General features: G+C 34.9%; 1 protein-coding gene across 3 annotated transcripts in view; it reads right to left on the bottom strand.

The window, feature by feature from the left end:
* Gabrb3 (gamma-aminobutyric acid type A receptor subunit beta3) overlaps positions 1 to 14914 on the bottom strand; it is a 396285-nt gene that overhangs the window by 21779 nt on the left and 359592 nt on the right. For all 3 annotated transcript variants that reach the window (XM_021728975.3, XM_005316894.4, XM_005316896.4), the window contains one exon: positions 482 to 634. In XM_021728975.3, coding sequence (XP_021584650.3) covers positions 482 to 634 — 153 coding nt within the window. The remainder of the gene's footprint in view (positions 1 to 481; positions 635 to 14914) is intronic.

Genomic DNA, 14914 nt, shown 5'->3' on the forward strand with positions numbered 1-14914 from the left:
AAGGGTCAGAAAAGATCACTAAGATTCTTGGGAACCACTCAGAATCTAATTGCCTATTTTAATGTTCATTAAATTGTGTAATTCCAATTATATGCTATAGTATTTGACTATTTTTCTTACTTAAAAAAGAATACACAATTAATCAAGTCTGCTTTCTGGGCCATGGAATAATTTTGAGCAGGAGATGTTAATCCTAGCTTTAAAATTAGTGTCAAAAATAGTTGTATTATGCAAATATTCTACAAGCATATTTTCCCTTTCATGGGCATGAAAATTCATATTTGAGCCTTATAATTAAATTAACACATCAAGGGAATCATGCATGAAATTAGTGTTTCAAGATAAAAAAAAAGTAACTATATGGACAAGACTGGTGTCGGGATGTCAAAAAGTCGTCACTGAACCAGAGCCTTTAAACTCCCTTAATACCATATGACATTGTCACTTTGCAGTTTAGATGCTGGTTAAAAGCAGCACCTACCGAGGGCAACTCGAGCTGCAGATGCGTCGTAGTTAATCCAGAAAGACACCCACGAGAGGATAGTGATCAGTATAGAGGGCATGTAAGTCTGAAGGATGAAGTATCCAATGTTTCTCTTCAGCCGAAAACTCAGTGAGAGTCGAGGATAGGCACCTGTAGTAAACCAACAAGGATATTATTCTGGTGAAGAGACTAAACAGACACGGTTTTGCTTTGACTTCCACAGGTCAACAGCATGCATCAGGAAAGCCCAAGGACTGAGGGTCAATCCACAACCCCGGGGTTTGCTTCTACCCACCTGAATGTATTTATGGAAGTGAAAAGGGAGTGTACATCAGTCTATTTTTAAAGATAGACTGACTGACTAATGAGGATAGTCTCCTAAGGCTAAATGCTCAGCTGGGAACTGTCCCTGGGAAAACTTTGGGGGAAGTTTTAAACTTAGAATACAGAATAATGCCAATTACCTTGTTTATTTTTTCATGGATGACTGTCCCCTTCTCATCCATTGTTGATAAGGGAGATTCGACTTAAGACTTACTGGGCAAAACAACTTTTGTCAGTCATCCAGAGGACTCTGAGCATAGGTACTGGAGGCACTGACCCTAGACCAACTGTAGTAGTTCAAGGGCATCCTGAGAACTAGAGGGGCAGAGAAGTTCAGTTCCATGGAGATCAACAATATACACTGAGAAGCTCTTTCTGGCCACAGAAAAGGTACTAAGGAGATCCTTAGAGAAATACTTGTCTGTTTTCTTTTTCTTTTCTCTTTCCTTTGGGAGGTGCTGGGGATTAAAGCCAGCGTCTTGCACAGGATGGGCAAGCACTCTACCACGGAGCTACTTCCCCACCCTCTGCCCATTTTCTTATATGCAGAATCTAGCAATAAACCTTATTGCTTCATTCTGAAAGCACATCTTAGAATTCTACCACTACCGCTATTAAAGAGTGAGAAGATAGCCCATTTGGGATGTCATGTTTAGTGTAATATTTGTCTTTTATTTCCTGGATTCTCACAAAACTGCTTGAAGTTCCATCCATGAAAACTCAGTGGCCTTGCCAATTGCCAACTTCCGTTATCCTCCTCCCTCTTTTGCTGATGGGTGGTCCACTTTGCCTGACATTGCCTCTATTCTTAGTTTCAGGAGACCTTGCCTTTCTTATTCCTTCTTCTGTAAGACTGACAGAGTCCTATTCTCCTTCCCCCAAATACATGCATTTTCCAGAAGTTATTCCATGTCTCTGTCTGTGTTTGTCCCTGCATTCTTTTCATTTGCAGTCTGATTCACTCATATAACTATTACCTTTATGTAGAAGATGAATGGTTTTATACCCTGGCTTCCTATTATATTATCAACTACACTTTCAGCCAGGATTATATAAAAGAGAAAAAAAAGCACTTAATAAACTCAACACAAAGTTTAACAATTTGGGGAATTTCTTCCAGTTTTTTCTTGTGTGTGTGTGTGTGTGTGTGTGTGTGTTTCTTCTCTGATCAATGCATGTATCACATCATCATCATCACATAAATATTTTCATGGTTGTCACAAACTGTAAACACAATTTCAAAATTTCCATCAAATATATACACATGAAATCTATAGTTTATAAATACCAATTCCTCAATGCTATAGATTTAGGTGATTTCCATTTTTATAAAACTAAATATCTTTGAGCAGAGCTCTTTTGATCCATTTAGGCTTATTTCCTTAGGATGAATATGCCAAAAGATAACTTGCTAAGCCAGTGTTTAAGGCTTTCATATACATTATCAAATATCTTGCAAAAGAATCATACCAATGTACCCTGACAGTATCAGCACTTTACAAAAGCACCTATCTTGCCTTGCAAGCCTGATAGTATTGTATATCTCTTCACTTTTGCTAATTCTCATGAGAAACAAATGTGTCCCTTTGATTGATTTCTTTAAATATTTTGCTTGTCCTCTGTATTTAATCTTATTTTCTCATAATTATTTATTTTTTCTCATTTCTTTTTCCTCTTACTGTTTTTACCTTTCACTTAGTTTTTCATATACTAATCCTTACTTGTATCATCTGCAAGTATTTTCCTACTTATTCATTTTAAAACTTAAAATAGTTTTAAGTGGAGGCCATATAGATGCTTAAATTTTTGCATGTGATTGCATTTATCCATTTCACTTCTTTTGATTTTTAGGCTTATAAAAATTCACAATCTATCTACAAACTTATTTTGAGAGTTGGCGATTATGAGTTTCACACAACATAAAAGTATGGCTTTTTGTTCCATATACAACCAATTTTTGAAATACCATTAATGGAATAAGGCTTCCCTCTCCATGGATTTAGTACAGCTCTGTTGTTTTACATTCCATTCTGTGTAAATATGGAACACTAGCATGACACGCTATTTGAGGACCCTCGCCACAGGGTTTGCTATCTCTAGGCCCCTGACACTGCTCCCTCCACACATTTCAGAAGCACAGCATTGAAACTCACTGCTATCCCAGACACAAAATAATTGTCTGTATTTCCTGACTCTACTGATTCAAACTCACTGTTCTTAAAATAATGTCTTCTCCCATCCATATTTCAAGGCCTTGGTCAAATGCTACATCTTCCATGATTCCTTTCTTCTTCATCCCTCCAAGTGTAAATGATCACTTTCTTGAATTATTTTCTTTCTTATTAAAAGTTTAATTTTGAGTGTATACCATAATAATATCTTCTTTAGTAAGCTGTACAGTTCTCAGGGTTAAATTTGTGAAATCATGTATTTTTTTTCACATACGGCAACATGTACATAAATGCCTAAACAATGACAGGTTATGAATTAAATCACTTATATACAAAAAGAATTAAAAATAGAAATACTTAGTTTATTTATGTGGCTTTTTAGCTGAGTTTAGTACACAAAATTTTCAATATACTTATTGAATATTAGAGCTACACATACTGCCTGTCACATCCCATTGGCCTGAGTAAGTCTTATTGCCGATCCTTATATTATCAACGACAATGTTTAATGCTGTCCCAGGGAAAAGCAACAGAGGTTTTTGAATGACAATGAAACTGACTGCATTTCCCAACTTTCCATTTTCCAAGTCATGTGTCTTAATATTTTGAAAACACATATTCAGTGAAGCTGTTCCAACAGAAGCTGAACTTGACACCCATGCAATAAAGCAGCACTGACACTCTGTTGGGAAACTTGCCCCTGGAACATGGGGGATAATGACAGACAGACCATATAATCAAACACTTGTAGGTTGTAAAGACCTTTAAGAAGAGAATATTCAAAAACACATGAATCTCTGGAAATTTACCAAAACAGGCATGGCACAGAATTTAGTATTAAGAAAATGTAGCCTTTTCTTCTGTGTTGGTCAGCAACATATCCACTGGATAAAAGTAAAATGCCACTTCACATCAGCAAAGCTCTGAGGCATTCAGCATGTGCCCCCTAGATCCTATTCTGAGGTGGGAAGAGTGAGTAGAGCAAGCAACAAGGAGGAATGAGAGAATAATCAAAGCTCTAGTCAACTAGCTCATATACCACCTTGGTAAAGGTGAAATATGTGCTACCCTGGGGATACACCTATATTCCTGGGCATGTGAATGAAATGGTTGAGAAAGGCTTTCCCTCTGTCACCTGAGATGCTCATGGTGGATTAGGATTTCTTCATGCAAGGAAGAATGAGAACTACCAATGTTAAGGACACCAAAGTGGTGGCGAGGGACCTCAGAACATGAGTAAACACCAGAATCGTCAAACAAATAGACATATTCTTCTATACAAAGGCTTTCACTACTTGATATGCATCTTAAAGAGTACATAAAAGTCTTTTTTGTAGTTCTGTTAAAGAATATTCTAGTGTTGGCAAGATACCCTGATATAGTCTATATCCATGGGAAAGAAAAACTACCAGAAGATCATATTTAGTGGCTAATAATTTAAATTTGAGAAGTGGTGAGTCAGCTATGCACAGATATATCCTTCAAAACAGAAATTCCAAAATTACTACAGACTGTACAGAAGCCCTAATGCCTGTGTGGCAATGCAGATGTGGCCAGAACCCCAGTAGATGCTGAGCCAACAGGCGGAGGCGCAGCCCCCGAACACAAGAGCATCGTTCCAAGTCAGGGCTTCCTTGGCAAAACCATCTAGTGAAGATGCTGATCTCAACCTTTTTTCCCCAGATGCATTAAAATTTATGCCCAAAACCAGGCTCTGGATCTCTAATCCAGCCTAAATTTATATCACTCTCTAGACATTAATATTTTTGAAGACTTATTAAAAATGTGCACAATGAGCATCATGCCAATTTTTCAGAGTGAACAGAGTCACTCCAGTGTATCTGTAAAGTAACAAGCTGACATTTTAGCAACTGCTGCAGAGCTGACCTATGCACACACACTCTTTTCCCATCAAGGCAGCAGCTGTGGGGCTCTTCCCATTGCCTAAGAAGCTCTCAGTGCCACTTTGGGGTCCTTTATCATGCTGTCTTATTCATTAATAATTTACTCTATGCATTATAATACAGCCTAAAATTGATAAATAGTGCTACTGGTTTTCTCACTGCCATTACTTGTCACTTTATTATATGTTGAAAAAATCTGTGAGGGAAAGAAATATATGAGAGAGAGAGAGAGAGAGAGAGAGAGAGAGAGAGAGAGAGAGAGAGAGAGAGAGATTCCTTGTGTATAAAATGCTGAGCCAACAGGCAGAGATACGGCCTCCTGAACACAAATTGTTCTAAATCAGGGCTTCCTCTTATACCCTGTGTTTCCTTGTGTGTAAAATCAGGGCAAAAATTCAATAAGTTACAATTGATCAAAATATAAAAACTATTATGTTGCAAAGGATACCATCAAGAAAGTAAAAAAAAAAAAAGCCCACAGAATAGAAAGAAAATATCTGCAAATCATATATCTGATAAAGAACCTGCATGTCGAATACATTACAAATGCTTACCAAAAAATAAATTAAAAAATGGAAAAAGGACTTTGAATAGCTACTGCTCCAAAGAAGATGTATAAAAGGCTAATAAGCACATGAAAGAAGCCCAATATTATTATTCATTAGGGAAATGGAAATTAAAACCACAATAAGATGCCCCATCATACCCATTAGGATAGCTACAATAAAACAGACAGATACTGTTGGTGAGTATGTGAAGAAATTATATCTCTCAGATGCTGCTGTTGGGAGTATAAAGGGTGCCATCCTTTCAGATAACATCCTGACAGTTCCTTAAAGGGTTAGAGAGTCACATGACCTAGGAATTCCATGCCAAAGTACCAGTTCATTTTCTGAGAGAAATTCCAACCAGCTTAAAAAAAAAAAAAAAAAAGGAAACAACACAAATGTTCACTAACTGATAAATGGATAGATCAAATGTGGTGTATTCATACAATGGACTATTATTTAGCCATCGAAAATAATGAAGGACTAGTATTTACCACGTCATGGATGAACTTTCAAAATATACTAAGTGAAAGAAGCCAGTCACAAAGGACTAAATGACCTGATTCCATTTATAGAAAATGTGTAGAATAGGCTAGTCTAGAGAACTAAAGTAGATTAATGGTTGTCAAGGGTGGGGAAAGCAGGTTGAAGGACATATCTGCTAAAAGGTACATGGTTTCCTTTCAAAGTGATAAAAATGTTCTAAAATTTACTGTGATCATGGTTGTGAAGCTGTAAACACACTAACCAGTGTTCAGTTATATATTTTTAAATGGGAAAATGATTTAGTATGTAAATTATATCTCAAAAAATTATTATAAAGAAAAATGCCTACTTCATGTTTAAATTGGCAATCATCAGGCTTAATTCATATAAAGTATAAAATATATTATCTAGTCAAAAAATGAAAACATGCTTAAAAATACAGTTGTTCTTCTTTTCCTTTTCCTCTCTCTTTGGTAACTTTTACGCTCAATTCTGTAATCAGTGTGTTCTCATCATTAAACATATTCTAAAAATATGGACATCTTAAAGGCAACTCCAGAATATTAAGGTAGATAAGAATTATTTTTGTGAAGACATAGGGCAATGAATTTTCTTTCATATATGTCCTCTGTAGTGACACATATGTTAGGAACTCTTAAAGTGATCTCACAGCAACAAGGTGAGATAGGCAAGCTCCTTTTTTGCACTGGGAGGCAGCATGGTCTGGGTCTGCAATTTTGGATAAAGGAATTAGGGATAGTACCTGGGTAGGAGGTGTGGACAAAACAAAATAGGGAAAAATAGGAGAAAAGAATGGATTTGTCTCAGAATTTGAGGTTAAAATAAATTATAAATAAGATGCAAATGGTTATTTTGTTTTTTCACCACTTAATATCTAATCCATGCCTATAACATCTTTCTTTAAAGGTCCAAAGGGCAACAATTTGATCACAAAACTTTAGTATCCATGAATGATCTATTAAAGAGAAATTGAAGTTCATCAATTATTGATGGGATATATGAACTTTAAAAAATATATAATTTTGGGGGCTGGGATTGTGGCTCAGTGGTAGAGCCCTCGGCTAGCACAGGCGGGACCCGGGTTCGATTTTCAGCACCACATAAAAATAAAGGCATTGTGTTGTGTCCATCTACAAAAAAGATTCTCTCTCTCTCTCTCTCTCTCTCTCTCTCTCTCTCTCTCTCTCTCTAATGAAAAAATACATATTTTTCCATAATCACTAGTAAATAAGCGAAAACAGCATTTTGGAAACTGATCTTCAAAGATTAGAAAATTCATATCTTTTAAATGAAATGCTTCATTATCATTTATTTTGGACTCTTTTCTTTGCCTTTCTTCTAATCTTGGCCAAACTTTTTGAAACAAAGTCAGAATATATTATTATCCAAAGGTACAACAACAACAAAAAGGAAGAGAAAGAGAAAAAGCACATAATTAAATAAGCATATTAAAAAATCAGTTCTCTGTATATCTTGCAAAAAACTCAATCTTTCAGCTCAAAGAAAACTAAAAAGTTAGGAGTAAACTTCAGATTTGGCACAAACTATACATCATAAACTTTGCTGGTTTGCAGGTCGCACATTCAGAGTCAGTACAAAACCCACAGTTTTAATCTGCTGATCCATATGTTCTCAGTGATATTTAATGGTTTGATTGTTATCTAAGTATATTTGTTTATATTCATTGAAACAAATTTAATTAAGTACTTCTTTGAATCTAATCCCATTACCTGTCTTTTATTCCAGTGCTCTGCACACATTTTCACAGCTAGTTACCATTACACCCAAAGACTCAGATCTCCTGACAATGAGTTTTAAAATACTTTCCCTAAAAGCACACTATCTGAATAAATGCTTCCTGTATGTAATATTGTCATAAAACTATAAAATTAAATGAATCATATTTCCTGAAAGTGAATATAAAAAATGTTTCCTAAATATCCTTTTTTACATGTATTAATAAGCCAACTAAATAAGAATTAGATATTGAAATAACCATAAACTCTTCTGGAAAAATAAAGAGGGTGAAAATCAAAGCACACTATTTAGATGTTGTAGAATAGATAATTCATACACAGCTAATCCTCCATACCTCTGGGGGTCTGGTTCCTGAACCCCCACAGAAGTAAAAATCCGTGTGTGCTCAAGTCCCTTACACATCATGATATAGTGTTTACACAGAACCTATACACATCCTTCAGTATACTTTAAGTGATCTCTAGATTATTCTTGATGTCCAATGTTGTATTGCAAAGGGAATAATGACAAAACAAATACTTTACATGTCTAGTACAAGTGCTATTTTTTTCTGAATATTCTCGATCCTTGGTTAAATTCACAAATATGGAATCCACAAATAAAGAGGTCTGAGTGTACTGGAAATGATTGTGAAATATGAATAAATTTAAAATTATCTCCTTGAAATCATGAGATAGAAAACAAATCAGTAAAAAAATCTGTACCAAAATCTGGGAGAGAAAGAAAACAGAGAGGGGACACAGGTATCTAGAGCATTAGATGAGGAAGATGAGAAGCTCAGCAGAATATCTAATAGACTCCAGCAAACACTGGAGACAAGTCATGAAGAAGGGGAGCGACATCCCCATGTATTTGGATTAGTTACACTTGTACACAGAGCTTTGCTCAAAATGTAAAGATAAAGCCAAAGGGCTCAAGTATATACAGAGACTGAATCAGAATTATCTTGAGTCCCAGAAAGGGGTGAAGCTTATGTTGGATGCCTCTCTCTGAAAGATGTCAGCAAGAAATTACCAGGGTGAAGCATGAGGAGAAAATAAAATGCAAAATACAGAAAGGAGGATATACAGATGATACAGAGAGTAGATTAAACATGTGTATAATTGGAATTATAGAAAAAGGAGAGAGAGAATGAAGCAAATGCAGTATTTGAAATAATGCTGACTAATGGTGACCCCAAATTGCTGAGAAACTGCCAGCCAAAGAGATTCAAGATCCATAATCCCCAAGAAAAATTGTTATAGAGAAAATTATGATTTAGACATTCTGATAATGCCAACGAAAACCAGACAAAAATAAAAAACATGAAGGCAGCTAGAGAGGTAAGAAAAATAGATTATTTTTAAAGTAGCACCAATTAGACCTACATTTTTTTCTCTCAATGGAAATAATCGAATTTAAGGACAAAAACAGTATCTTCAAATGCAGAAACAAGCAAACAGAACACACCAACATAAATTTCTATCACCAATAAGCACATCCTATGTGAGAAAATCATCATATAGCAGGTCAAAATTGTACAGACACTTAAAAAAAACTAAGAAATTTGTTACCAGGAGATTTACATTAAAGAAAGTATTCTTGAAATATCCTTTCTTAGGCAGAAGGAACACATTCAGAGAGAGTGACTTGGAGAAAAAGGCAGAATAAATAACAAAGAATTACATAATTATATTTAAGTGAACATTTACAGCATTTAACAATAATATTGTAATATTGAGTGGGGTCTGAAGAGTACATAAATTATAATAGAGAATGACAATAGCTAATGGAAATTAGAATGAGGAAATATGGAGTGAAAGTACACTCTGGTCCCTACATTGGGAAAAGTAAAAGTTTCATCTCAAAGAAATTATTAAAAGTAATAAGTACATTTGAAAGACGATTTAATAGAAAATCACTGTTTTCTTGCAAATATGCAAGACTGAGAAATTATGTTTAAAATATTTTACCATTTATAGCATCGGAAAGTGTCAAATATCTGGGACAAATTCACAAGAATGTATAAGATTTCTAAGCAGACAACTGTAAGATGGCACTGAGACAAATTAAAGACCTAAATAAATGGAGAGAGAAAATATGAACAAATTGGAGGAATTATAATGATGTCACTTTTCACTAAATTAACTAATGCAGTCCTAATAAAATGCCAAGCCATTTTTACAAGAAAATTAGTTATCTGATTATGACATTTTTAGGGAAATGAAAAAGGCTGAGAATAAACAAGCCACTAATAAACAGAATAGATAAAAAGAGAAGGATCTGCTCTATTTAAAGATGATAGATAACCCAGTGAGTACCATGATGTACAAAGATCAACAAACAAACCAGCAGCTCAGAACAGAAAGTCCAAACACATATGTATACATAAAAGTATGACAAAGATGTTGCCTGCAGAGCAGTGGTATTTGGGAAATAAAATGAAAGTTGACCCATACTGCACAGTTTTCACAATAAACAAACAAACAAATAAATAAATAAATTTCAGAGGGACTATAGTTCCAAATGTAAAATGCATATTTTGGTAACATATATAACCTGTAATAAAGTTGCATATGTAATGTATGAATAATTTCAATAAATTAATAAGAAAAAAGACAGTTCACAAAGAGGCTTTCATAGGCAATTCACAAAGAAGTATCTCCAAACAGGCTATCAGCAAAGGTACTCAATCTTACTAGTAATCAGAGAAGTGGAAGTTAAAACCACAAGATAACATCTAACCCCTATCAGACAATACCCATGTCAAGCATTGGCAAAGAGAACTCTCATAAATTACTGCTCTGAGTGTAACTTGGTACAGTCACTTTGGAAAATGGTTTGGCATATCTGATTAAATTTGAAGACTCACAATTTCACTTTTAGGTATGTACTTAACATTTACATATGTATATGTTTTCAAAAAGACAAGTATAAGAACCTTCATCTTAGATTATTCATTCACGTTCAAAAGAAGCAGAATAGATAAACTTTGACTTATTTAAACAGTAGTAGAGCCAGGAAAATAAATAAACTATAGAGACACAAATGGGTTCCAAAAACTAAGGCTGAATTAAAGAAGGCAATCACAAGATAATCCAGACTGTTATCCCATTAAATAAGACTCCAAACCAGGAAAGCTTAGCTAAAGGATAATAAGATTGTGGCTGCTTTTGGAAAGGAGTGAGAGGAGAAATTGTAGTGGAGACTTCTTGAGTATCAAGTTTGGAGAAATTGTAGTGGAGACTCCTTGAATATCAAGATGTTCTACTTCTTGCTCTGATGGTAGTTACATTATGATTAACTTCCTGATCATTCACTAGCTGAATATTTGTATTTTTAACATTTTTGCATATGTGCACATATAGAAAAGTTATAAAGATGATCATTAAAGTTATAAATACCACCTTATAAAAGGCTCTGTATAAAATATTAAAACATGAGAATAATTCTAATCTATCGTAGGATCGAGTGTCTTGCTTAATTAGAGACTGTTAGAAGGTCCATCAACTAAGGTTTGAGATTTGATAATCTACTTAAGATTCTCACTTTTTAAAATAAATTGGAAATTGTTTGCTTTAAAGGCATTTAAGTAATTTTTTTGGCACATTCCAAATACTTTAGTAACATGTTCATTTATATGTAACTGAACAGCAAGCACACAAAAAAGTGAAAACATTTTCCTTGAAATTATTATTTGAAAATTTGGTTTAAATTCCATTCATGATAAAAAAGAATATAATATTTGCTTTATTAAATATTTTTCTGAGAGAAATGTTCAAATCATAACTTCTAACCAATTATATTTAAAGGTTAAAATCAGTAAACAAATTTCTTACAGTATTCCCAAAGTTCATTTAGAAAACCAATACCTTTTCAGGTTTTAATCAAAAGAATTTTGAAGATCTAAGTTCAACATCTCTAGTAATTAGAGAAACACAAATCAAAACTACTGTAATATTTCATCTCACACCAGTCAGAACGGCACTTATCAAGAATACAGACAACAATAAATGTTGACAAGGATGTGGGGTGGGGGAAAGGCACACTCATACATGGCTGGTGGGACTACAAACTGGTGCAACCAATCTGGAGAGAAGTATGGAGATTCCTTAGAAAACCTGGAATAGAACCACCATTTGACCCAGCTATCCACTCTTTGGTCTATACCCAAAGGACTTAAAATCAGCATACTGTAGTATCGAAGCCACATCAATGTTCATAGCAGCTCAATTCACAATAGCTAAACTGTGGAAGCAACCTAGATGCCCTTCAATAGATGAATGGATAAAGAAACTCTGGTATATACACACAATGGACTATTACTCAGCATTAAAAGAGAATAAAATCATGGCATTTGCAGGTAAATGAATGGAGTTGGAGAATATTGTGCTAAGGGAAGTAAGCCAATCCCCAAACACCAAAGGCCAAATGTTCTCTCTAATAAGTGGAGGCTGATCCATAATGTGGGGGGGGGCATGGGAAAAATGGAGGAACTTTGATAGGGCAAAGGAGAGGGTGGGGTGGGAATGGGGCATGTGGCAGGAAGGATGGTGGAATGCAATGAACATCATTACCCTAGGTACATGTATGAGTGCACATATGGTATAATGCTACAATATGTACAACTAGAGAAATAAAAAGTTGTTCTGCGCTTGTGTACAGTGAGTCAAAGTGCATTCTGTTGTCATATATACCTAATTAAAATAAATTAGCTAATCATTTTAAGAAAGTAAATTTTCACTTACTTTAAAAGTCTGCTTTCACTATTTCCTGAAAACTCACCCATAAATCCCTAGGAACTTACAGAAGTGGATCACTCACATTGATATCTACTGACTATAGTTGTTGCGGTTTAGATATAAGGTTTTCCCCTAAACTCCTGCTATACAATGCAGGAATGTGAAAATATTAGATTATGACTACCGTAACCTATCAGTAGATTAATCCATTTGATGGAGTAAGAATTTACTGAGCAGTAACTATAGACAAGTGGAGTGTGGCTGGAGGAAGTAGATCACTGAGCGTGTGCCCTTGGGGATTATATTTTGTCCTTGGCTCTTTCTGTTCTCTCTGCTTTCCAGTTGAGCAGTTTTTCTTTGTCTTTCGTCCTCCATAATGTTCTGTCTCATCTCAGGCCCAGTACAATGGAGCCAACTGACCGTGGACTGAACTTCTAAAACCATGAGCCAAAATAAACTTGTCTTTCTCTAAGTTTTTCTTGTCAGGAATTTGTTCACAGTGATGAAAAGGTGACTAATACAATGATGAATTTGTTCTTTATTTTAATGATTAAACCAAAAATAAAATACCATGTAGTCTCAAGTCTAGGTAATGGAAAGCTATAGAAAAGAAAGAATCTATTATTTCCTTGTTTCTATTTTTTCCTATGGATCCCTTTGGATCTATCCTTGTTTTCTCTTGAAAACTCTAACCCATGTACAGGTTTGGATTATAGGTTTGGTAGTACCAAAGGATTATCTAACTACTCACTGCATAAGCACTTCCCTTAAAAAATATCATTTTGTGTCAAAAATGAATAGTGGTAAGAATCCAGGATTTTCCAAGAAATCCAGAAGACTTGAATAGTGAATGTGTATAATTGTCCTAATTAAAATAATCCATTACCTTTTTTTTCTCATTCATGTTTGACTTTCAAGAAGAATCTGTATTTGGCTATTTTGTGGAACTTTTGAGCACATGCTTATGAACAAATATATACACTCAAACTATATTTATTGAATATCTGTGTGAGAGGACAGGTAAGTGTGAGAGGACAGGTAACAAAGAAATGATACCCAACAAGTTTCAAAGCTTCACAAAACAAAAAGATAACTGGCAGAAAAGCTCTTTTATATTTTACATTTATTTATTTATCAGTTCTAAGGATGGAACCCAGAGCCTCACATGGACTAGGCAAGCACTCTTACCACTGCACTACATCCCCAGTTCCTCATTTTCTCATACTTCAAAAAATTTAAGATAATGTATTTACAAACATTAATGTCCCTCATTGATGAATAAGTAAAGGGGTTGGCATTTGAACTATTCACTGATGAATGTACTGAAGTTGGATAGGTAAAGAGAGAAAGAAAATATATCAAATGAGTCTGTGATAGGAACAAACATTGGGGGGCAGAAAGTAGGAGTGATGACTGGAGGAGAGAAGAAGAATTAAATGCAGCAACTACAATAAAGATTTTAAGGGCTAAACTGAAGAGGAGACAATGCAGTTAAACAGGGACCCATGCTCAGGCAAAGAGCAGCTGTCAAAAATTTGCCGCTGGGTAATTATTTAAAGACATGTGGTGGTGTGGCTATGCATAGCTGCAGAATGGAGGATGGATCAGAGGCAGAAGGTTCATTTCTTTTTTTTTTTTATGGTGGATAGTTTCCTATATCACTGATCAGTCTCATAAACATTATCTTTAGTGGCTACTAAAATTCACCGTGTGCTTGAAACGGTATTTACTAAAACAATTTTTTACTTGGGGACATACCATTTAGGTGGCCTGCTATCTATCTTCTCAAGCAAACTACTTGGATTTCCTCTTAAGAGAATTTGAATAGGCCCAGAAAAAATAATTATACGTTATGGACTTCATGGTCACTCGGTAAAGGAGACAGACCTTACCTCAACATTGTAAAAGCTATCTCAGCACCACATACAAACAAAGAAGTTGTGTCTGCCAGAAACTAAAAAAAAAAAAAAAAAAGCTATCTATGCCAAGCCTCAGGCTAGCATCATTCTAAACGGAGAAAAATTGAAGGCATTCCCTCTAAAATCTGGAACAAGACAGGGATGCCCTCTCTCACCACTTTTATTCAACATAGTTCTCGAAACACTGGCCAGAACAATTAGACAGACGAAATAAATTAAAGGCATAAAGATAGGAAAAGAAGAACTTAACTTAGCACTATTTGCGGGTGACATGATCCTATACCTAGCAGACCCAAAATGTTCTACCAAGAAACTTCTAGAGATAGTAAATGAATTCAGCAAAATGACAGGATATAAAATCAACATGCATAAATCAAAGGCATTCCTGTATATCAGTGACAAATCCTCTGAAATGGAAATGAGGACAACCACCCCATTCACAGTATCCTCAAAAAAATAAAATAAAATAAAATACTTGGGAATCAACCTAACAAAAGAGGTGAAAGACCTATACAACGAAAACTACAGAACCCTAAAGAGAGAAATAAAAGAAGACCTTAGAAGATGGAAAGTTATAC

This window comes from Ictidomys tridecemlineatus, chromosome 5 (assembly GCF_052094955.1).
Source record: "Ictidomys tridecemlineatus isolate mIctTri1 chromosome 5, mIctTri1.hap1, whole genome shotgun sequence".
Lineage (NCBI taxonomy): Eukaryota > Metazoa > Chordata > Mammalia > Rodentia > Sciuridae > Ictidomys > Ictidomys tridecemlineatus.